Below are 24,889 nucleotides of genomic sequence, written 5' to 3'. Positions count from 1 at the left end.
AGTACATGGGGAGTTATATAATTTTATTTTGGTGTTACAGTAAAGCAATTGCTTTGATTCAACAACATTTATTTATGAGAAAACTTTATTTTTTAATACCACTTAAAGTAATGCAGTATTTTATCAAAATTTCAGTGAAGATTAATACCAACTGATCAGTATCAAGGCCAAACATCGTGCAATGAAAACAATTTTTGTTGAACTTTGAAGAGATTTTTCACTCTTTGTGGTGATCCAATTCAAAGGGACTGAACAAAATACTTCCATTCGCATCCTTGACTGATCAGTTATACAGTGATTCTGTAAAGATGAAACAGCCATGCCTCTATAATATCTTAGGGCTTATTCACGATCTCAGAACTCCATCATTTGGTTCGCAAAAATTAATGTTTGTTTGAAAATTTTAAAAGGGCTTTCAAATATTATTCTTACAAGAATTGTAAAAATGGTACTTTGACAAAACGATGTTCTGAAGGTAAGAATAAATATTACATGTAAAAAGATAGCACCACTAGGTTCTGTGACAAAGCAATGTGTATTAAGAAAAAAACTGTTAGACTTGCTGTTGGCAACAGCAAATTTTGCACCCGTGATGCTATGTTTTGTAACAAACTTACAATCACATTTTGGGGCCATCCTCCTGCGGTAGAGTTGACATTGTACAGACGATTCATATGGTTATTCCGTCTGATGATATTGAACAGGAGATAATGAAAAGTGCATAAGCCTGCAATGTTTGTGATACTAACTTCATGACATGAATACTGACCTGGCTGATTCTTTGGTCTTTGACTGAAATTTTTTGTTTCGCTTGCATGTGTTCTGTTCTGAGTCCTGGGAACCGGTACCGTCTTCCTTGACGTTGTCTTTTTCAGGTTGTTTGGTGAGCTGGTGAGAGGAACACTGGGTCTACTTCTCGCCGGTTGACCGCTTCGGCCGGGCTGCGACCGCAAATTACTGGGTTTTGGCTCTCTTGGTTTAGTCCTAAATTCATTGTGAATGCTGCCGCTTGGATCGGCATATGGATTGTACATTGAGTACGGGCCAAAGTCCATCGTGAATTCATCGGGGTAGTAGTCCACACTCCTGGAAACGTTTTTGGGCGGACTAGGTTTTACTTCTGGGTACTGACAAAGGCTGTCCTCATGCCTCTGCAAATCCTTCAGCATGATGTAACGGCCACAGTTGGTGCAAGGCTCCGTGCGAGTGCCACAAAAATCCTGGTGGTTGGACAGTTCACTGTATGCCATCTCGAGCTCACAGAATTCACACAGGACTTTCCGGCTGGTACAGTCTGTGGCCTGCAAATGGAAGATGAGGAAATTATCACCAAGTTCCTTTCTAACAATTGCGGACATATTCTTACCAGTGGCCATGTCATTGTTTTAATATTTTCACTCTCTGAATGCTCCTTATAATTCAGTCAACCATTGCTTCAAAAATTCTGCTTTGATTCGAGTATAACAGCCAACCCTCCCTAATAGTACTTTACCTATGATCCATCATGTCAGGGAACACGAGCTCTCACCCATTCAGGGTATACAATTCAGGGTAAACACTTGCATTAATGAGGGCTGTGTACACTCCAAATTTAAAATAAGAAATATCCCTCTGTCTAATGTAATAAGGACATGGCTATAAAGTAATTTTCCCTAAAGACGAATGTCAGAGTAAATCACTTTCAGAAATCTCACAGAGAGTTAACCCTTTCACCAAAATGGTTTGGCCCAAATCAATTGTTATCGTAGGTGATTGTGGATCTGTTTACAGGAAACTGGGTGTGTACAGGTTAACCCAAGTATCAAACTATAGAACACTTTTATCATTTTTTCTCCTTGCAATGAAGGACTACTGTACCAGTATATCAAAACCAACACGCAGTGGTTTTTCCAGCTAACAGTGAAATCTATCCCTCCCACTGGAAACCATATGTACTTTGAAGATTTGCATATTGACATGTTCCGAATAACTATTTTTGAAACTTAAAAAGGATTTTTTCCCTAAAATATAGCATAGTCATGGCAACTGTGTTGCAATTCAACTGAAAGTGCAAATGTCTATGATTTTCATTTCATTTTTCTAGCTTTGCAGAAAACACTTTTTCTTTTCAGACAACAAAGAACATATGTGGTACAGATACGGTGTGTATGAGTGTACCAATTATACTATTTATTTATTAAGTTATGTTTTGCCTTCTCATAGGTAATTTCATGTGCTTGACTACTGATCTTTTTCTTCAAATTGTATTTTTGTCACTATCAAGACATGAACTGAAAATCTTCATAAAATCATCAACCCATTTAGTTGACCAAAATTATGAAAAAAATCAGTCAAAATACATGTATACATATAAAAACATCCCTTAGGCCCTGCAGAAGTTGTAATAAGAGGTTGCAATTATGTTAAGTAAAGCACAGACAAGGAGAAACATTTTCCTTGTCAGTGAGTAAAGGGAGAGGTGACAGTTGGTAGAAACACATGTGGAGACTGTGATAGAAAATACAGGTCTTTATAGGAAATATGACAGATATCATCAAAATGATTTCATACTTTTACTTATGATTATAGTTGCCTGCTTGTGGCAGATTCACTCAACAAAAATGAACACAATTTGAAATACTGGCGAACAATACAAAGAGAAAACCAATTTGCATTTTTACAGTACCATTTATAAACTCAATGATGAGGGCATTTCTTCCTTGTAAAAATAGCACCAAATGTTATAAATAGCATTTAAGATCTGACAATGCAGTACAAAACAGGTGTACGTTTCAACTTTGTCAATACAATTGGCAGGATATAGACGACAACAGAATTATCAATTGGGTTTGTCATTCTTTTATTCCATTGGTAAACTGCTACGGTCTTCATTTTCCAATACAACACATGTGACAATCCTAATTACCATCTCTGTTAATGTACCATGACATGACAATTTCCACAACTCATTGTTCTGTGTTATAACCGTATCCTGGCATATTAAATATGTCACAGCAACCCCTAGGGCTGGTACAAAAATAGATGACACCATTCCAATATGTTACAATTGTATTCATCATGCACTGAATACTGAAGACGACTTCAATGGAGGTGTTTCTACCTATCTACTTAAAATCAGGTGTCAAGACAGAATACCCCCTCCCAAGAAAGGTGACTGACACCTAATGAGACAGCAAGGAATCAAAAAAGGAAGACATGTTGCAATCTGTACTTCTGATTTCAATATGATTCATCTTTTTATGACTGATGATACAAAATACAGTAATATATAATTTGCATATTCTTTTGTTGTGCAAATGCATTCCTTTACATTGTTATTAACATATGAATAGAATCCTCAAAATACAGAGGTGTGCCCCACCCCTCAAAATCTCATTGCGGAGAGCCCTGCCAAGGTAATCACCTTAGCAAAAACACTTGGACCACTCAGTACTTTCAAATATACATAAACTTGCTAAGCCATATCATTACCACTGAAGTACTGCCACCAATTTCAAGAGGTTTTAATGAAATTCATGGCACACTCTGACTTTGGTTCCCCTAAGTGTATTCCAATCTTTCTGGAAGATGTGAGGGCTAGGAGAAAAGTTTCAATACGGTTTGGTAAATGTTCTCTCTCATCAGAGAGCACCATAACAATATTTGGTTATTTATTCATGATATGAAATTTAGAAGGAAACACAAAGGTGAACTCCATTCATGTAGGAATATCTACATGCAGTTGTATGTTCTATGTTTGGTGAAATCAACTGTGAACTAATAAGCAACATATTTACACAGTAAATAAAAACAAACCCAACCCAAACAGAGCGATAAATTACCTGAACAACACTTTCATCTTTGGGAGTGACAAGACATGTCGTATTACAAAGCATTGCTGTAACCCCGCTGACCTGCACAGCACGGCAAAGGGTCATACTTGGGACAAAGGGGCATACCCTGGTTAAACAATGACACATTTCCATTTACATAGTGTGACTAGTGGCTGGGCAGAGGACTCTTGTTTATGAACTTTTAAGAAAGCTATTGATCAGTTTCATAATTAGTTATCAATTCCAACTTACACACATTTCAATAAGCATTCAAATACACACACACACACACACACACACACACACACACACACACACACACAAAAACACACACAAACACGTTATCTCATGGTAGTTCATGGTTGAGGACATTATTCAGGTTTGTAAGAACTTGTGATAATGATAAAAACAATGTATGAAATGATGACAAAATATCATTTCGCTGGTGTATTTACATGTAATGTTTAAGAAATAAAGCATACCCAGCGATGCATGATGGTATACCACGAGATTTTGACCAGTTCACGACATATATGCACGAGCGATAGTGAGTGCATATATGAAGTGAGCTGGTCAAAATCGAGTCGTATACCGTCACTGGGTGTGATTTATTGCTATTATATCATAACAGTATTATTGAAATTCTGGCGTGGAATGTCATAAACGGATTTTTGCTCAAGCTGAGAGCTCGCGCGTATGCCAGCCATGGTATATCGCCAATGTACCACGGTTCTTTTCGCGTCTCGACCAATCAGATCGCTGTATTTGCGCCATCAATATGCTGGTATGATATAATATTCTATATTCTGTTGGTCACAGAGTTCACACAATGCATTGGCATGAAAGCTATTTGTAAGGCAATTGTCATTAATGTTGGAATAATGAATGGTAAATTTTGCATGCTTTCATTGATACTATTGCCTACAATCCCTTGAAGTTCCTGTGTCTAAATAGCTACCTTTTGGACAATTTAGCTTCTTTATTTTACTTTGTTCATTTTAGAAATGATGTCATGTCTACAATTGCATCTTTTCAGACATTTTGGCGTGTGAGAAGGAAAGTTGATGTATGCGTGCTTTGTGGACATTTTGTCTGACTTGTTTGTAACCTTTGATAAACTTTAAGTAGTCACAAGAAGAAGCTGAAGTGGGCAAGTCTGACACCCTGAAGGGTGTCTTCTCATGAGTGATGTAAGGATGTTTAAACATTGAAAAGAGTAAAACTGGACAAGCCTTTGAGCAAAGTCACAACTGCCAGTCATGTATACGTCTTAATAATGTTACCCTGCTTTAATTATCACTTGGACGGGAAAACTAGCAAAAACAAGGATGTAAATTTGATTATTCCAAATCTTGATATTTTACAATGACCTTCTTATATGGATTTACAAGTGTAAAAGATCAAAGGGCAGATACATTTACTAAGAAAATGATGGGCAAAGAAGTTTCACAAAATAAACCTGGGACTTCAGATAGTGCATATCCAAATTTTGCCCTACTATTAAAGGTCCAACTCGACTCTGCAAAAAAATAAATCCCAAATGGTTGTGCCATTGATCCAGCGATGAAAAGGCTATTAAAAGCTGAGAATCTCAAACATGTACATAGGCCTACCTCATGATCTTCTAGGAGGCGTTTTTCCATGATCTCTCCACACTTGCATGTTACCTGAAGCGTGAACAAGGCAAATATATGAATGCTGTGGTTGATAGATTGCAATATCGGGGAAAGGGCAAGCATGCATTTCCACTGCAAGCAAAGAATGTGACAATCTTCTAAATGTTACTTTCTGTCTCTACTTGGTAAAATGCTACAAAGTTGCATTCTGTGTGACAGTGATTGGACGAATAACTTCAGGAGAGCAACATGGGGGAAATTGAACCGCATCACACAATAATTCACATTAATTGCATCAGACGTTATATAGAAGTAATAAATTTACCAATCCCAGTTTTGTTTTGGAACAATTTTCTCCGAGTAAATCTAATGGCAAGAGTAGAGCTTTCAACAAAGGTCCATTATATTACCATGTTGTCATTCCTTTGTATTGGAATATGGAGTTACATACATTCATACTCCTACATGAATCGGGGGGGGGGGGGGGGGGGGGGGGGGGGTTATATATTATATATTTTATACAATGATCCTATCTTATACAATAATAAGTATCTGAAAATGGTCCAGAATTATTATCAAAACAACACATTGACTAAGACGTACTGGAATCCTTCACGTTTTTTCAACATACCTGTACATGCAGTTCATCTATGTGGTTGTCCATCTCACTGCGAGGTACAGGTTCTTTGCAGTGTTTGCATAATATGATATTCCGCTGACAGTGAGTCTGGTGCATGATGAAATTTGCTGCAGGAATATCCTTTTTGCTGCAAGGATTAAAAAGAAATTATTTAACCCTTTCACCCCCAGTTCCCTGTGTACAGGTCCAACTTTACCATAGAAATCAATGGATTTGGGAAAAACCATAGCGGTGAAAGGGTTAAAGTGATGTCAAACATCAGTCACCTGAAACTACTGGGTTCTTCATGTGACACCAACAGCACTCACTTATTCCCTGCAACTGATGCTGCAACCTTTTACCTACAACTAGTATGCCATGCATCAAGTCACTTAGCTTTATTGCTGTAATTTTACAAAGCTTTGCTCAGATGTAAAACATACAATGCGCCGCACCAAATATTTACTATATCATCAATCATCATTATATTATTGGTATTTTGACATATTTTATGTCAATGAAAACCTAAAACCATTATACATTATTTCAACTTTGTAAAAGCATAGTTGATACGTTACAATAAAGTTATCTACAAAAACTGGAAACTTCATGATCATCTACCATTTGTCTACAGTCCAGTACTAAAACACTGGCCACAGGGCATTCCGTATGAATGTAGAACATCATGCTTTTGTCTTTTATGTTATTCAGTATAATGATTGTGAAATTGCCATTAAGTTTTGCAATCAATATCAACTGACTAATGCTTGCATTCAGAACAGATGGACATTTTTCTGTTTTTCAAAATTTATTTAAATAATTTATTTAGTAATCAATAACAAAGCATTACATACGAGTCTGGTAGGCTAATCATTTGTAATTACTTCATTGTTTCTTTTTTCAACAAAAACAATAGAATACCATCTATTGTTGTAGGTTATCTGGTCTCACTCTTTTCAAAAGACCGAACATCATTTCTTGGTTTACCGGTATAAATACACATATCAAGGTCCATACAGCTTCTCTGCAGCTGATTTGGCTATGCACTGCATGGTACAAGTCCATTGTTATTTTTGTTTATGTGTTTATTGTTTGTTATGTTCAAATCAACAATTAACTCCGCATTATGGTTTTGTGACTTATTGGACAAAATCTATTCATATGCAAATGACAACACAAGAATTCATTTACATAAAACGCAAAAAACATACAAATAAAGGTAATGCTATCTGTAAATTGTAGCTCAAAATGATATGTTCACTACAAATACACAGAAATTTATACCTCATAGATGATATTGCAATGCAATGAGGCTCAGGGAAATCCTGGTACTTAAAATACAACACATTTGACGAATGGGGATAGGAACTGGGCATGTTGATATTGGTAGTATCTATTATTATTCATGATTACGGTTAACAAATGTGGGGTACACACTTGGGGAAAGGTTCAGGTTAGAGAGAGACAGAATAGGCCGGAGACAGCTTTGTATTGTGTCTTAGTATGACCATTACTATTTTGTGCATCAAACTTGATCATGACAATAATAACCCTTACATGTATTAATTAGAATGACGATAATATGATATTCCAATAACCTTGGTAGTTCTGTATGTCTCTTTAAAATATCGTTGTATATTTTTCTCAAAATAGAAAGTACACATACATTTGCACGGTTACATATGTATGCTGATGAAGTAATGTCACTTTACAGTAACCATTTGTTTACTCAGTGGGTTAAATCATCGAAATTTCATGTTTACATTTAGAATGAAAAAAGTTTAATTTTAGAACAGAGTAAGACAGCTGGATATTGCACAGCCATGAAATTGAGTGATGCAGTCTAAGATGGTAACCTTTTCACCCTGTTTCCATGTGTAGGGTTCCAACTTTGCAATGAAATACAGTAGGATTGTTCCATAATTTGGTGATGAAAGGGTTGGTAGATCATGATGGGATAGTTCTCTCCACTCCAGCACAATAGTCTGTTCCTCTGAGCTCCATCCACCTCATTCAATGTACGGAGTGAGCTTAAATGTATATTGTAAGTCTAACCGCATCAAAGCTTCCTATTGATTTAAGAGCAAATTGCATCCTGTTTTGTTTGATCAGTTGGAACAGCATCTAAATGTCATCTATGTTACATGCCTTCTGAAATTTTAATACTTGATGGTTATTGGCAATTGCATTTTCTTCTTCAGCAACCTTGAAAACACATTCTCATCAGCAGTTCTTCAGAAAAAACTATCATCTTGTGCTGCTGTGCACATTAATCTTCAACGACTTAGCACGATTCTATCTACAATGACATCATTAAGACGTCCCTGGTGTGCTAATGTTGTGTAGGAGTACTCCATATCATTACATTAGCTAAATTATCCTGACATTTTTAATATCTGTTTTTCCTGATGATTTGCCTTGCCATACATCATGTCCACAAGTCATTCAACCGTGGTTCTTTTTTATGTCACTATTTCACAAATGTTTAGCCAGCAAAATTGACCATCACAATGACTAGTTTCAAATCATACATACAGTGTCCAATGTAGCGAGATATAAGGCAGAAGAATTACAAAGTAAATTTATTTACTTATTAGTTTAAGACATTAATGCAATTACCATAAAATGAAGTATTGATTCAATCTTGATGATCACTTTTACACCTATTTTCATTACATGTAAATGAGATCAATAAAATTTAAAATTCAAACTATATAAGTATTATTTTTTAAAGATATTTTGACAAGACTTGACAAATGTATCTTAATGTCAAAAATATTATCATGTGTGTGTTGCTGGAACTCAAATGGCAGTATAAAAACATTGACATTTTGTAACATACAAATGAAGAGTTTGTATTAAAGTTAGGAAGGAAATATCAAATTATACTCTTCAACCTACCAATACTGGTACATTTAATTTCAATATTTTTTCAAAATTATTTGTACAAGTTAGATAGAAGAAAGTGTTAATATCTTCATTCTTGCGACAATAATAAATGATAGAGCAAGATTTGACTAATCCTTTATGACGTAATAGCATATTTGTAGCATTAACTTCTAATGATTAAGAAAGTGTTAGTAACCTGTAATACAGAACATGTTGATGGTACACAGAAGACAATTGTAATGATTTTGCTACCAGTACTTTTACCATAAAATCCATTATTATAGCCACATGTCTTTTCAGTGACATTGAATTTAATTGTCAATACATTTCAAAATGTAGCTATACTGTCATTTGGTGGTAAAAGTACCATATACAGAACAGAAAATGGTACCTACGGTATGTCATGTTGAGCTAAGGATTTGAAGTACTTTGGTTGAGAAGGGTTTTTTCAAACATTGAATACATACAGCATATGTGAGGTCAAAATCCTTGTTCTATGAATTGGACCAACATGAGTCACATTTGTGATTTAAACAAATGTATGCAAATTGAATTTTTGGACGCGCCTGCTGATCATGGTATCAATTTCATGATACCATGCTGTCTCTATAAAATCACAAATTTCCATAGAAATGCCTCATAGAGACAAGATCAGTGTCTTCCCATATCATGATATTGGCAATTTGGTATGAAATTTGTGTACTTTCTGCAACATGAAATCTGCCAACACTGAATGATTAATGATGTACCGATAATGAAAACAGTATTTTCCTCCTTCAACCTGACCCCACCCTCCATTTGTCATTTGTCCTAATATTGTCAGGGTGACTCAACCTCAATCTGTTACCTCATTTCAATTGTCCCAATTGTAACCACACAATTAATATCAAGACTGATTCATTTTTTTCCCTTATTCACCATTAAAATGACCATTCAAATGTTGTAACAGATTAATATGAACATATGTTCTTAGTACTGAATTACAACCATTGTATACGTTTTTATGTTAAGTGAACTACGAAAAAATCTTTAATGTTTTGACAATGTACCAGTGCTCTCGAAAAAGACAGGAGGGGATAATTTACATAATAATACATAATTTGCATATTCCTTGGCAGTGAATTATATTGTTATGTACATTTATTAACATATGAATAGATTACTCTATAGGGTCTATGGCTCATCCTTAAAATCCCCTTTTGGAAAGCCATGATGTACTATCGAAACAGAAGAGTTGGGAATGCCCAATTGCTCACAGCAAATTACAGAGCATGGCCTTCGACAAGGATCAAGGGTCACTCATTCATGTCAGTACAGAACTGTAATTCCCCAAGGAGCAATAACAACTGCATTAGATTAGATGCAATTGTGAGGTTCATTTGACAACATAGGAGAAAGTAGTCCCATGCTATTTGACCTTGACCAGAGGAAATGAATTACAAGCTGATGCTGCCAACACAGGAACAATGAAATTTTCAAAGTTAAATGAGTGCTTGAGGTGCATGGTGAAGTGAATGACAAGGAAGTTATATATTTCACATACACATGTACATTGAAAACTTTGGTGTACCTTGACCTGACTCAAAACACAAAAAGATCCAACATCTCCTTGGTGTCATATTGTGTCCATAGTATTCACACACTGGAAAAACAAACCCTGAGGGTTCAACCATAGACAGTTCTCCTGTACTCTCTATGGCTCAACTTAGGGCTTCCTCTACAGAAGCTATCATTGGCAGATACTGCAACACAGCATATTTCACACATACCATATTATTGGAAGTCTCAATTGTATTCCACTTCCAGAGATGCATTACGAAATATCATTCCAAGACTAATTATGGAAAAACGTTAAGCCTCCTATCTACTATCTTACTGCATGATTATATATTACTTGATTTTATAATAACTTAAAAAAGCGCATGGTAGGATTATGTCTATACGGATACCTATTGCAAACTAATGTGGTCTGACTTGACTTATTTGCCTTCAATGGACTATGACCTTTGCCTTTTTTGTTGTAATTATAACTTCCATATCAACTGGTAATCAACTAGCTCAGAAATCTTACTTCCTACCTGTCAATAAAATTAGTGATATGAAAAATGGCCATAGGGAAATAAACGTTAACACATGATGTGAAAATGTTCATTATATTTTACTTGAACATTACAATATTACTGTCATTGCATATGTCTTAAAGCAGAGTACTCTACGCGTTAAACATCACCAAACTTTAAAAAGTTAACAGCCCTGTCCTTTCGAGGCTTCAAATTCTCTTATCTGTTTGTACTATTCACAGGGTTGAAACAGTTTATCTCCCTACATTGCTGGCAGCAATTACTAAATGGTTCAGAATACAATGCTGAAGATAAATACTGATTTTAGGGGATAATAGTTATAATCAAATTTATATAACTGAATTAATGAAGTAAATAAACAAAGAATGCCGAACCTATCAAAGTTAAAGCCTATGAAGTCTATGGTGAAATTATTTTCTCCCTTGTTTCATAATTTTGACAGATGTTGAGAGAATGAGTGCACAACCATAAGAGTTCCTCTGCCTTCATGTTTGACTACCATAATTTCGTATTTTTAATGGACTTTCTTTATCTCATGCGGTAAATAGGGGTGGGGATGATATTGGCTAAAGATTAAGCAAGTCACTTCATAATCTTTTTTTACTTTCGATTTCATCAGTGAATGTCAAAAAATTTCACGAAATTTGGACACATGAAAGCGAAAGTCGACTGCGCTTGAATCTTGATCGTTGACCGAACAACGTGTATATCAACCTAATATTGAAATGGCTAGATGACTGCATACATGACAATACATACGTAAATGAACAATAAACATGACACAATCATTATCGAACACAACTCTTGATAGTTTACCGCGCATGTTTAGTTGACAATTTCTCACTTTGAAAACATGTCTGCTCGTAAACTTACCAGTTTGAACATCGCTGGGTTTCTACTTCAGCACTTTGGTCACCCATGGTTGCAGTACAACGAAATCCTGCACTCTGATGTATCGAAACCTATCTGGAAATCACGCAAAACAATGTAGAATGCCACATAGGCCTGTGAGGAGTACACGTATTACAATAGCAATCAGGTTCTGCTGATTCAAACTAACTCCGCTTGCTTGACTCAGCCGGTATAAACTGTTTCCTTATTTTTGAATATTTGCTCCGAAACCAGAAAATCCACCTGCGTTCGGTGAAAGCAGCCACGGCTACTGCAAGTTTCGATTTGACATCGTGTTCTTTCAACAACTGTAGTGCCTAACACTTCGGATTTGCACAACACACTAGCGGAATCACACAGCAAGAAACTCCGGTAACGAAATATCTTTTATTTGGAGCTGTTACTTTTATTAGCTCTCTCCCCTCTTATATGAAACTTATTGAGCCCTGTCTCGATGAAAAGGTCCATGATATACCTCACCTACTTTGATAAAGACACGAAAATAATTTTGCGTCAAAAAGTATTTATTTCTGAAAAACAAATATTCAAATATTGATCAAAATGGTTTGTAATGTTACGTTGCCATTCAATATATTTGGGGTGTCAGATATCAAGATAAACAGCAGAGCGATTGTAACCCGGAAGTACTTTTTAATGGTCTCGCTCCAAAGTCACGTGTGACTTCTTTGGGGTCACAAGAAGCCACATGGTTTACGAAGCAGACGAGAATTTTTAATACACTCCTGAATTCTTATTGAATACCCGCTCCCTCAAAATGGCTTTTGGTGGTGGAATGACCCAGGCGCAGATGCAGTTGGTTGCGGAGTTAGAAATAGAAATGATGGCCGACATGTACAACAGGTAAAACAAACTGGCATAGCAGCATTACTAGCACCGTGATTTCGAATTCGATCCCAGTAGTGATTTCAATTTCTTTGGTTTCTCTCTGCGGGCGTCGGTGAATGTTGCAGTGGCCCAGAAACTGTATCAGGCCAGTGATTTCTTCTTTCTTGAATTTTATCGAGTCTCAGTGATGACGTTATTTCCCCGTTCGATTTATTTGTCGACTGTCCTTTCGTGATATCAGTGTAACTGAGTCCAGTGCTCTGAGATGGAATAAGCTAATAATGTGTGAGCTACACTAAAGCGCCACCAACGTCCTCGGCGACTAAGATGATGCATGTCGAAGAGCTATGGTAATTTCCTCAGCATTTGCACATGGAGACTGAGATTGAAAAATAATCGGCAATGTAACCTGCTTCCGTTGCCACGGACATTTATTCATATCAAAGCTTTGTTTTAGTTAGCATTGCATCGATCAAAGTTGTGTCGCACACAAAATGACGTTCACTCTGCAGAGATAAGCCTGCATTTTTATGCCAGTGTATATCGAGCCAGTGCTCAGTCTTAACATGAAATGACCACAGACCCTACAGGAAAATGTAAGGTCTATGAAATAACCATTTACACCAAGAGGTACGGTAAAATCAACAGTGGACAGGAATGTACTGTTTCAATACTACATCCCATTCTTTTGGTTTGAGCACAGTCCCTCTGGTGGATAGAGGGACTGTGGTTTGAGTGACGAAATTGTGACTACTCAGAGCACTAAACAACATATTATGTAATACATGTTCAAAGAATACAGTAAAATGTGTAAGAATTTAACGACATGAAACTTTAACAACAATCTCTATAAATACCCAGAAAAATAGACCTAATCCAATATTTAGCCATTACTTTCTGAACATAAAAATGCATAAATTAATTCATGAGATTCAGATGGAGTATTTCCAGTAAAAGCAAAAATTTTGTCAAAAATAGAATATTTGTTTAGATAGTTCAGCCGAATGCAATGGATAAATTCAGCATTTGCTTATTTCATGCAGTGAATTGCACACTAGTATTCTGCTTATTTTTTGTTTGGAGAGACAATGTGTCCTTTCTGTGTAAGTGTGTACTGATAAAATTTCTTCTCATCATCAGACGGAGAATACCCCCCCTTGAATTACAAGTAGGACTTGATTTGCTCACTATATTTGTTTCTCTCCACCAGAATGACGTCTGCATGTCAGAAGAAGTGTGTTCCTGCCAAGTATCGTGAAGGGGACCTTACTAAAGGAGAATCAGTGTGTCTGGATCGTTGTGTTGCTAAATATGTCGAAATACATGAAAGGATAGGAAAAAAGTTGACAGAAAAATCTATGCAGGATGAACAGCTGATGAAAAATCTTCAGCAGCAACAGCAAGGCGGAAGCAGTTGATGATAGACTTATACGGTTAAAATGGACTGACTTGACTTTGAACTGTACCAGTGGATCGTCATTTTTTTCAGTGGATTTTTCTGTTTCACAAAGTATGGGGATTGAAGGCCTGCTGGTGAACATCAACTTACAAGACCATAGTAGTGTAGACAGTTTGTTGAGAACTTATTGTTGTCAGTCATGACATATGTTTTGTACTTTGTGGTGAAAGCTATCACCGTTCTAGTTTGGAGAGTTAATGTTAGAGGTGTGAATGAACAGGTGACTATAGCAATAAGGTAAAGTGAATGTTATGGAGAGTTACTCAGGCGTCACACCCAGACTTTTATTTGGAAAAACCCATAAGTGAACAAATCTGTGTGGCCAGACTGTTATAAAAGAGGCATTATACACCTTGGCCACTTGTCATTCATTCCAGTTGCACCAGGGTTCATTGAGCTCTTGCAAGCGTAGGATTGCAAAGTTTGGCTGTGCAAGTGAAAGAATTGGGTGATTCTGGTAAATTGATGACTAGCTTTGCTCACAAAGGGTAATGTGATAATTGAATACAATAAATAATAACTACAAAATAGGCAGTTTTGTTTATAAATAAAACCCACATTTGTGATAAAAGGAAATACATAAAATTTCTCTTCATACTGTTTTGCCAGGCACCCACCAGTCAAGTATATATGTCCTATATCCTTTCTAGTAATTGTTGCAGGGTACATTATCTGTTGCAAATCGTTATGGACACTACAATAATATATCAAAGATGAAAAGTGTGTGGATCCATTGCTGGATGTATATTCACATGATACCATATTGGGCAAAACATTTTCAACTTGTTTAATTCCCTCATTATTGAGTTTTGCTACCCCAGTTGTTCATATGAAACAGAGTTTGGCCCAAACTGGGACATATTTGCTCCCCCCCCCCCCAAAAAAAAAATTGGTTTGGTAGGTTATCAGGATACCATTGGTTTCACAACCTCCCACGCTATATCACAGGTACTTATCACATGAAGAAAAGTTTGATGTAATCTTTGCACATCATCAGCTGGTTATTATAGTAACAAAGAACTTGGCCATGTAGCAAATATGAGGTTACATGAATATTACACTCAGAATAGGGTAGTTGTCATGAATATGCATGGGTCACTTTGATATGAACTAGAATATTGACTGACGAGGACCCTGCACATTTCCCACTTGTATCCCACTTTTTGTACCATAAATCAGGGTATAAACTGTTATTAAACAGTGTACTTGGGAGTATTTGGGAGCAGATTTTAGACCTCTGTTTGGTAAAACTTAGCAATAAAGATCATCTCACTTTGCCTTGTGGTAATTTCCCTCCAAATATGCTAATTTTGTCCACAGAGATTATGTATCACTAGCACATCCACCTTTGAACAACTTCTGAATTGGTCCAACAATGATCCTCCTTGCCAGCAGATAGCAAAATGATTGAGATTGCAAAGTTGACAAGTCCCTATCAGTATCCTTTGCAATTTTCCTGTCTCACAAGGAAAACAGCAAGGAACTTACACTGGCAGTTTACCAAGATAACACACTCAGCAAGCAGCAGAACACATTGTAATCTACCTGTGTAAGTTCCTTTTCCAAGGGAGATCGCAGCATTGCTACAGATATTGGCGGGCATCTATCAACTTTGGTATCTCAAACATTCTGTCCTCCACTGTCACTTTGATATGAAACCATCATTAGCATATTTACAAACATTTGATAGAATGGATAATGAATAGTTTTCTGTACATGGTAAATTATTTGCGCTCACTGTGATTTAGTATGTGTTTTGGTCTGAGCTGGCCAAACCTAAGAATTGGAAGTACTTGTATGATGCATGTAACTCTTTTAAAATATCAATCTATTAAAAAAGACTTTTGTTACAAATATGTTGTCCAAGTTCTTTCTTGTCTTTTTGCCAATTTAAGGATAAGGTATTACAGATCTACATGCTGTCTTCTTTTTTCATAATACTGAGATAATCAAATAAGTTTTAATTGGTGCTGTCCATGACAAAGGGTCAGAGGTGAAAGCCCCAGCAACTGTTACTATGTGGACATAAATGGCGAGCACAACAATCTATTGATTACTCAACGTTGGATGTATAAACATGCTTTATGGAACAGGCCAAAAATGTGAACTTGTAATTCAGATCAAAACTACAGAGAAACTGGGATTTTCATTACTAGGGCTTTTAATTATTTTGTCATTTTGTGACTCAACAGTGCTTGCGGCAGCCGCTTACAGATAAGTTGAACAGTGCAATAATTTGATAACACAAAGAGAAAAGTACATAAAAAGAGCAAAATAAGTACATGAACATCACCAACCTGACAATGGGAGAAAGCAGCTTTGTAAAATGATTGGTAGATTCATTAAAGGTATCGGTATTACTATCATGCAGATACAGTTAGGGAAACATTCGATTTACCCCATCTCAGTAATGGTGATATTGTTGCATGGTAAATGATTTAATTCTCGTTATTTCTTGTGAACTTAAATGAGAAATGAGGAATATTAAGACTACAAAGTCTGTACAGCTGAAACGTCACAAAAGAACACAGAGTCCTTGCACAGATTCAGTACAGAAGGATTGTAAAACAGTGTATGTCAATTAAGTTGCACCATCACTGCAAATATCTGATGAAGTTTTTCTGAATAGATGCAGCCCTCTTAGCCCTTACAATGCTATTTTTAATATACATCAATGGTATTACATTCTGAAATAGGTCCAATAATGTCACAAATACTGTAAGTGGTAACTAGAAACATCCTAAAAAAGTCAGAATAACAATGAGTTGGGAAATGTGAACAGATAGATGTCCATACATCAGAGTAATTTTCATGAGAATGGTTTCCAATTCTTTGACCAAGAAAAGATAGCGTAGTTTACAGGTAACAAATTACATTGTTTTACAAAGTAAGGATCAAAGAAATAACACATCTAAATGAAAACGTGTGCCCAAGATGTCAGTTTAGCTTTCACAATGGCTGTGAAACAATTATTAAAATAATTCTATTATCTATCAACGAGAATCTGTCTCATCGTGGTTTGTAGGGCCAAGAGTCCTGGGTTGCTATTTTAGACCCGTCTCAAACATTTACTTTGTCACCTCTCAAAATGATCTACTTCGATAAGTTTTGCAGTAGCTTGATCTTCGACGTGGTAGACTCTTTCTTCAGCTACCATGAGGTCATCTAACGTGTCAGAATCCACTTTGACTTTTTCAGACTTCACGAATGGTGTGATGTCTTCAATCTGTACTACCCATTCTGTGGCATACTTTCTCAACATCTGAAAATAAAAAGAAATTGTTTTGACTTTTCGCCCTTACCCTTTAATACACAATGTTACGGTGCAACAGTTTGGATTTCAGTACTTCAGCACATCGTCAAAATATTGACATGTCCTCACAAGACACAAAAACATGTTAATCTGTGTAATATTAAGGTAGTATGCACCTCGAAAGTGAAAGACTTAAACTTTTGCTCTAACTTTCCTCAAGGAATCTTTCAATCTTTCTCTTTCAAAATCAAAAATAAAAATTGGGGGTCACCGTGCAAATTTTGGTACTAGAGAAACAAATTACCCAAGATTTACCGATACTAGAGAGTCAAAATGGCCGCCATCCCTGTGTTAACTCTATGGAGAAAAATAAAAATTTTCGAATTTCGAAAAACTAAGCAGATAAAAAGTTTTCTTTCACCAAGAGCTTTAAAATGAACCCCCACATATGGTATATCAGAAGAGAATCGTAAAAGTTTGAGAGTCTGAATGTCTGTCCCCGAGGTGCGTTCTGATGTAAATTGCAAGTCTGGTAAATATCTTCATTGGCTGTAAAATTATAATTATAATCCAAGTATCAAGAATGCACTCCCATGATAATAGAACTAGATCCACCAGGCTTCACAGTCCAATACAATGAATGGAAGTCTGCTTTCACACATCTTTGCAGGATATTCCTGACAAAATGATAATGCAAGATCAAAATTACGACTGGCAATGATTTAAACTTTTCCTGGAGAAACTTGGAGGAAAAGTTTAAAACCTCTTTCAAGGCACATACTGTATTACCTCAATTGCAGTTAAATGTTCCTAGCACATGCTAGTGTAAAATAATATTGTGCCTTCCACACTCGATCAACCATTGTACATTTGCTGGTACAGCACTACTGCTGGTCCTGCCTAGTGAATGATTGTACATGCTAGTTGTGGGGTAATTCGTTTTCCTGATATCACGACTTTGTCAATTTACCAAGATCACAGTTCAATCACTAACCTCCTTCTTCAAGCCAAGCTGTATAGCGCGTCTATTCTCTGGATTCCCATTGGGTTTATGGTCAGGATCCCACTGCAGACGGACTTCAATGCTGTCTTTGCCGTGCAATCCAGCTGCTTTCTGTGTCTGTCATAATGCCAAGAAAAGAGGAATATTGATAAATAATGGGAAAGCAAGGATTTGCAATCAACATTCAGTATATTATGGTACATATGTTCATTTCTTGATATACTAGTATTTATTTTTGGAGTTTTTAAGGTTAATGTTAAACATTAAATGTTTAAGTTAAACTCTGCAAAGCTATTAAACATGCGTAAAACATGCATATATACTTGAGAAAAATGAAAGTCGAGATCTCTCTTGCACACACCAAAACATTAGAGAGTTTAGAGAACATAAGTAAACAGCTATGGAAACATACCAAAGGTGTATAAGCATTCTTTAATATTGTATTGAACCCATCTCTTGAAATCCACACGGCCAAAACTCGCTCCTGGTTTCTCTTTTCAGCCCAGCCACATCTGTACATCATCCATAGGAAGTTTGTTTTAATCCATGACATTCTGTCAAAGCTAAAATGGGATCCTCCAAACCTATATAGCAACGGTGTAAAGAAGCAGATATGTGTACAAGTAGAAAAGACAAGGAACTAACTAGTGTAATAGCCTGTCCTTCAAAATAGTAGTATAACACTGAGTCTGACCCCGGCTTTAATTACATGTAATACATATAAAAGAGCTCTACAGATGAAGGTAAACAAATAGCACAGTACCGATTCGTGTTGCATCGAATATTACTTCCTCGTACTCGAGAGATATTATATAAAGCAAACAGGAACACATTTCGCCTGAAATTCATTCTTCTTTTGACCAGATTAGTAGTTCCCACAATACCTCTGATTTTTCACCGCATAGTCTGCTATTTCTTTGCAGAAGGCCTGGTATACAACAATCGTGTTCTCATCGTACTGGGCCAAAATATGCTTTCCAAGTTTTGGCCAATGTGAACATTTTTGTGTAAGAAACGATTCTGTTTTCCATGCAAGTTTTTGACTAGCCATTTCGAGGAAGTACAGTCTTAACTTGACACGGCCGAGATCTCAAGTGAGTTACTATGTAAAGTGCCTATGTTCAATCTCGCTCTGTAAGTACAACATCATTCAGATTGCACCACAATTTGAAACACAACGCGAGTCAGAAAATTTCAATAACATGCTATAGCGCCCTCTATAGCTTAAGTTCGGAAACTAGTCTCGAGCCCAGTCTCGAGTCACACATAGTCTCGTACAGTGCGTGGACCAGGGAAGCCAAGCAAGATGGCGAATCGAGGCCATGTGGACGTAAATGAGCGGAGACTCAGGCCAATTTATGGTGAGTTCTGTGATGAAATCACAAGAAAGATAACAGTATCGATTATTGAAGAAGCCCTCTTGCTATTACTTTCGCAAATTATGATGCAACGTGAATAGAAGTGATGTTATTTGAATGAGAACATACAGTAATGTCGATAAGGATGTACATGCCTCCCGAGTTAGGCATGCACGCACTGCAGTGCAACTCCCCAACATTACACCACATTCAAAATGTAAAAAGAAACCACGTGTTCCGAGGCCAACAAATCGCTCTCACTGTTTTGTGATTTAGTCTGTCAAAGTTTAATGCAATAATAATGATTTCCCTGATGCATTGCCGTATTTTTCCCGTTTTTTTTTTTTTCTCATATGGCCAACATCTTCCATCCGAGTCCTACCACCACAGGCCAAGTCCCGTTACTTGCTGTCACAGTTACACTTCGGTGCCAACCCCCGGCATGGGTTGTTTTGACAAACGTCATCAGTCAAGTTTTGATAGTGCCTTACGTGTAAATATAACGAATATCTTTTATTGTGTAGCTATCAATCACCAACCATACCATAAAGCTTTCAACAACGTCCTGAAAGGCAAATCTTTGAGAATCATATAAAATGTGTATGTGCAAAAAAATTGACAATTGTGATGTAAATTAACACTGATTTAAAGGTCTGATTTGTTGACTCGTGGCACAGCGCTTGTAGCTGATGTGTCTATCACTCAAAATTTCTAAGTTATGTAAACCTATTGAAAAAAATTGCATAAGCAAGTTATATTTTTACTACTCTACCAAAAAAGTGGTCCATTTAGAAAAGTGTGAGGTGTGTACTTCAATGAATTTTAGCAAGACTTCCACTCTAAAATCAACTTTGTGAGGTTAAATGCCTCAGAGGAAGCATACCAATTTCCAAACATGAAAAGTGTTTCAAGTAAGTGTTAATAGTTTTAAGGCCAATGGTAATCAGAAAAGGTATAACCCTGACAAAAAAGAGGATAGAAACCTTAAAATGTTATTCAGAATTGTTTTAATGTCTTGCAAAGTGTAACCAATAACACTGATAGCAATTTCTTGCCAAGGGATTAATATCGTAATTGTAATTATTTGACTTTTGCTATTGTGGAAATATATTGTTGACCTCAATGATTCATTGTTTATTTTTTTTGTCAACAAATGATAAGATTTGACAGATTATCAATCATATGGTCACCCCACTGTTAAAGCATCATGTGCCTGCAGAGATAAATTAAAGTGCCACTGAACTCAAAAAGTTCTCTTTGATTGAAATGAAAATGAAAACTTAAAGGCAGGGGATTTGTTCCCAGGGATCGAGTTTGTTCTAGTCTGTAAGAGGATTATGAAGGTGTCATAGCCTTTTGTTTTCCATTGAAATTGTAATCTAGTAAGTAAATTTCCTGGCAAGACAATCTGACGCCTGACCCATACCTTTAAATATACCATGTAGTAGTTTCGGGGCTAACAATGAAATTTCCATTACGGTAATTTTGATGCTTACTGATAGTGTTTTAATGCTGTTAGTGAGAGGGAACACTGTCTTGAGTCGATAAGACAACTTTTCATGTGTAATTTTCCATGATTTGAGTTTGTTCATATAAAATGAATAATGAAGAATTCAAGCAAAGGAAAAATATTGGTCTACAAAGAAATTAAATTAATACACTGTAATTATAACTTTTAATATTCAACAACTAATGTTCAGAAATATCTGTGATAACCTAAATGAGATTTTACACCACTTGTGTAAATATAAAAACTTCTTAAAAATTTGAACCTGTCATGTTTACTAGTAACATTCATTACCTAAGTAACCTTGATTGTAAATAGAAGTTACTTTGGTATGTGGCATTTTCATTTGTACAAAAGTTCTAATAGCATTGAAATTGATGGGTGCATAGTTCAAATTTTGTCATAGAAGAGAATGTTTTGAAAGTGTTCCGTCAAGCTGATGACAGAATGCTTATTTTTATTGCACAATGAGGCATGTACTAATTTAATTAGGAGATATAATTTAGATTTGTAATAATTTCCATAAGGAGGATTTTATATTTATGAATCTGCTTTGGTTTTCTCAATCTCACAGACAACTTAGACAATGGAAACAACAAAATAGCTGTGCAGCTTGCTGACAAAGTTCTCAAGAAACAGAAAGACCTCCATTGTGCCAAGGTGGGTATACTTTTACCAGTGGTCGTCAACTACATGGGAAATTTTTGCCCATAAATCTCTGTACTGCCTGTACATTTTTGCAAGGAATGTTTTGTACATCGATATAAGACGTTTCTGTACAACTTTGTATATTGACATTTATTGACTTCATATTCACATTGGGTTACAAGTGTTATCCACATGTCAGCGTGGGTGTGATTTGCGTTTGTTCATGGCTAGAGCTGTTGACCGTGACATGCCCAGACTGGCATTTATCTGACATTGCCAAGGATGACACTTCATGACCTGACCTATTTCTGTTGACCTTGACACATGATACAACACTTTCGTCCTCATGAATACAGATTTATAGCAGGATGTAATCAGTTCTCTTCATTTGCATTTCTTCAAAGCTTTTACTCCAGACTTACCAAAGAAGTTTCAAGCACAGTTTTGTATGATAGCTTTGTATACTTTGATTTGTGCCTCACAGTAATCATGGCTTGCCTTGATAACATTTGCCAAAATTACTATCGCAGCAATTTGGACTACTGTTGGATTTTTGAAAATGCTGAAATTTTCACTAAATTGCTTTAAATGCTTAAGTAGTAAATTAGTTGAAGTAGTATGGATCCAACCATGGCTAGAAGAAATGAAAAGGAAATACGCTTGACTTCAATGATGCGATAAATTTGCCCAGTGAAATGGCTCAAGTCCAAATGTTTGACAGTTGACTGAAAGATCATAAAATAGCTGTTTTTCATTAGCCTCAACGCTCAATGCAAGCAGCGTAAACATTTTTTCCAGGACAAGTGTCATATCCATCACTAGAAAAGGTGTTCTTGTTCCATCAGACAAGCAGAGACCAATTCAATCCTTTCCATAAAAACATGACCATATAGCAGATGAAAACATATTGTGTTATTTGAAATACATTGTATATGAAAGATCGCCTTCTGGTTTGCATTTTCAACTGACATGTGAAGATTCATTCCTTATGTTGTACTACTGTCTGTATTTGCATTTACTGTGCATGTCAATAGCACAGCTTATCAAACATAAATTAAATATTCTGGCCAGGGTCTTGTGTTTAATTTTTCATCAGGAAAATGTATACGTTTGTATGTAACCCTTGAGACATTCAGAGATCATTGATATTTTGAATAAGGGTGAAAACATTGTAAGATGTTTGCACTGATGTGGAAGAAACTATATTATTTGGAATGATCTTTCTCACATTCTCCACCCTTCAAAACACTTAAATGAATTGTGGAAAGAGAATTGTCAAGACGAACATTTGAACTCGAATTTTTTGAGCAAGGTGCTTGCACATACATTTATAATGTGAATAACTGTGTTCTGACTTCACTGCATTGGGAACATTTGAGTTATTGTGATTTATTAATCAGATAATGTTTTAGCAGAGCCTTGATTGAAATATCTGTCATGGCTGCTCAGAAATAAATATTTTCTAAATTAACTCTAAATTAAATTAAAGAAACTTAACTCTAGATTAAATTTAAAAAGGCTATTTTAGGATCTTTTGATGGAATTCTGATGATCATAAAAAGTATTTTGGGATCCGATCTATGGATGGCATTATGAAAAATCACTATAAAATCGAAAAGGTATAGATTTCCACAAAAGCCAATATTTCATGTTCCTAGTAAAATGAATAGTGGTCCATACTTGCATGGAACTCTAACAAATGTCTATTTTGAGAGGTGTCTTATGAAATTACACATTTAATGTAAAGATTTGAAAGATTAGATTATTCAGCAGTACCCAGAACTCATGAGTGAGTTTTGTTTTTTTAACCCATGTCCTACATACTGTGAACATTAGTTTTGCTGACTAAAGTTGCTATAACAGACCAAACTAAGTTGCTGAAATTATATGATAACGATTTTGACTGAGCTCAACTTTATACTGACTTAGTTAGCAGATGGGAATGTGATACTGTCTGGCTAAGAAAAGGGCGAAGGATCTTGTGAAACTCTCTGGCCATCATCTCTGCCAGTACATTTCAGCTTGTCCCTGCCTTTCTGCAACATTTTGTAACCTGTGTTCACCCCCAGATACCTGTATATTCGTCCACACTCACCATTGATGACAATAGGTCTGGGCCAAACCATGATGGTGAAAGGGTTAAAGTTTTCTCCTAAGCTAAATATGGTACACAGTCCCACTTCAAGATTCTCTCAAACACAGACATTTTTGAAATTACATCACTTGGAAATCCTGTATTTGGTGTCATTGATAGACAGTGTAGGTATGACCATGAATAGATTACTCATGTTTGACCAGTGTATAAAAACTGATAAGAATCAACAATTTAATCAGATCAACTCACCATGTTCACATTGTTGTTGTTTTAATCTAACAGGTGTTGAAAGCCTTGGCTCTCTTCAGAATGGGTAAACAGAATGAGTCATTCTCAGCACTGCAAGAGGTGGCAGTACTAGAACCAATTGATGACCCTACACTCCAGGCAATGTCAATATGCTACCGAGAAATGCAGAAACGTGGGTGATGTCTTGTGTTTGTCAAAAATCATCGCATTCATTGACCGACATGTTTTTGTTTTCAATGTGAATTACAATAGGGATTTTACACAGCATAGTGGTTACCATAGATAGCTCTCGACCATTATGTTGTAAATTTTTGTGTCTTATAAAATCATTTTCAGTAATATTGTATATGCAGTGATAGTGGTATTTGGAGATCTTCACGAAAGTCAGTTTTGTTGTCCAAAAGTAGGATACAAATCACCATAAAAATTACATGCTACAAAAACATATGGTCTTGATAGCTTTGTTCATTTTACAGATTTGTATCTGTCAATTCACTTACCAGATATTTAAATGTAGAATTTTTCTTGACACAGTGTTTCTTATCAGCAAGTCCATCATGTTT

General features: G+C 36.1%; 4 protein-coding genes across 9 annotated transcripts in view; 2 read left to right on the top strand and 2 right to left on the bottom strand.

Moving 5' to 3' along the window:
• The window catches only part of LOC139145194 (TRAF-type zinc finger domain-containing protein 1-like), a 29,885-nt gene extending 17,584 nt beyond the window's left edge, over positions 1 to 12,301 (bottom strand). For 2 of the 5 annotated variants that reach the window (XM_070716186.1, XM_070716189.1), the window contains exons 1-4: positions 11,891 to 12,127; positions 6,060 to 6,195; positions 5,426 to 5,479; positions 770 to 1,301 (exon numbers count right to left, since the gene is read on the bottom strand). In XM_070716186.1, coding sequence (XP_070572287.1) covers positions 770 to 1,301; positions 5,426 to 5,479; positions 6,060 to 6,195; positions 11,891 to 11,937 — 769 coding nt within the window. In that variant the 5' untranslated portion in view covers positions 11,938 to 12,127. Of the gene's footprint in view, positions 1 to 769; positions 1,302 to 5,425; positions 5,480 to 6,059; positions 6,196 to 11,890 lie in introns of all 5 variants that reach the window. The other 3 variants (XM_070716188.1, XM_070716187.1, XM_070716190.1) reach the window with 3 other exon arrangements.
• Positions 12,302 to 12,554: 253 nt separating this feature from the next.
• On the top strand, positions 12,555 to 16,067 carry LOC139145199 (mitochondrial import inner membrane translocase subunit Tim10-like). The gene is made up of 2 exons (XM_070716195.1): positions 12,555 to 12,769; positions 13,965 to 16,067. The coding sequence occupies exons 1-2, from the start codon at positions 12,684 to 12,686 to the stop codon at positions 14,170 to 14,172; spliced, it is 294 nt and encodes a 97-aa protein (XP_070572296.1). The 5' UTR covers positions 12,555 to 12,683; the 3' UTR covers positions 14,173 to 16,067.
• On the bottom strand, positions 14,558 to 19,695 carry LOC139145197 (uncharacterized). 2 transcript variants are annotated; one of them, XM_070716194.1, is made up of 4 exons: positions 19,233 to 19,626; positions 18,882 to 19,053; positions 18,461 to 18,586; positions 14,558 to 17,475 (listed from the first exon to the last, which is right to left on the bottom strand). In XM_070716194.1, exons 1-4 carry the CDS (start codon positions 19,316 to 19,318, stop codon positions 17,290 to 17,292), a joined length of 570 nt encoding a protein of 189 aa, XP_070572295.1. In that variant the 5' UTR covers positions 19,319 to 19,626; the 3' UTR covers positions 14,558 to 17,289. The 2 variants fall into 2 exon arrangements, with proteins under 2 accessions (XP_070572295.1, XP_070572294.1); XM_070716193.1 differs by having other exon boundaries at positions 16,357 to 17,475; positions 19,354 to 19,695.
• Positions 19,696 to 19,716: 21 nt separating this feature from the next.
• Positions 19,717 to 24,889, top strand: part of LOC139145193 (N-alpha-acetyltransferase 25, NatB auxiliary subunit-like) — a 33,667-nt gene continuing 28,494 nt past the window's right edge. Inside the window, exons 1-3 of the mRNA XM_070716184.1 lie at positions 19,717 to 19,830; positions 21,909 to 21,994; positions 24,360 to 24,498. Of these exons, the coding sequence (XP_070572285.1) occupies positions 19,776 to 19,830; positions 21,909 to 21,994; positions 24,360 to 24,498 (280 nt within the window). The 5' untranslated portion in view covers positions 19,717 to 19,775. The remainder of the gene's footprint in view (positions 19,831 to 21,908; positions 21,995 to 24,359; positions 24,499 to 24,889) is intronic.

Source organism: Ptychodera flava, chromosome 12 (assembly GCF_041260155.1).
Source record: "Ptychodera flava strain L36383 chromosome 12, AS_Pfla_20210202, whole genome shotgun sequence".
NCBI lineage: Eukaryota > Metazoa > Hemichordata > Enteropneusta > Ptychoderidae > Ptychodera > Ptychodera flava.
Note: the sequence above shows the minus strand (reverse complement) of the source record. Positions and strands in the feature narration are given on the sequence as shown.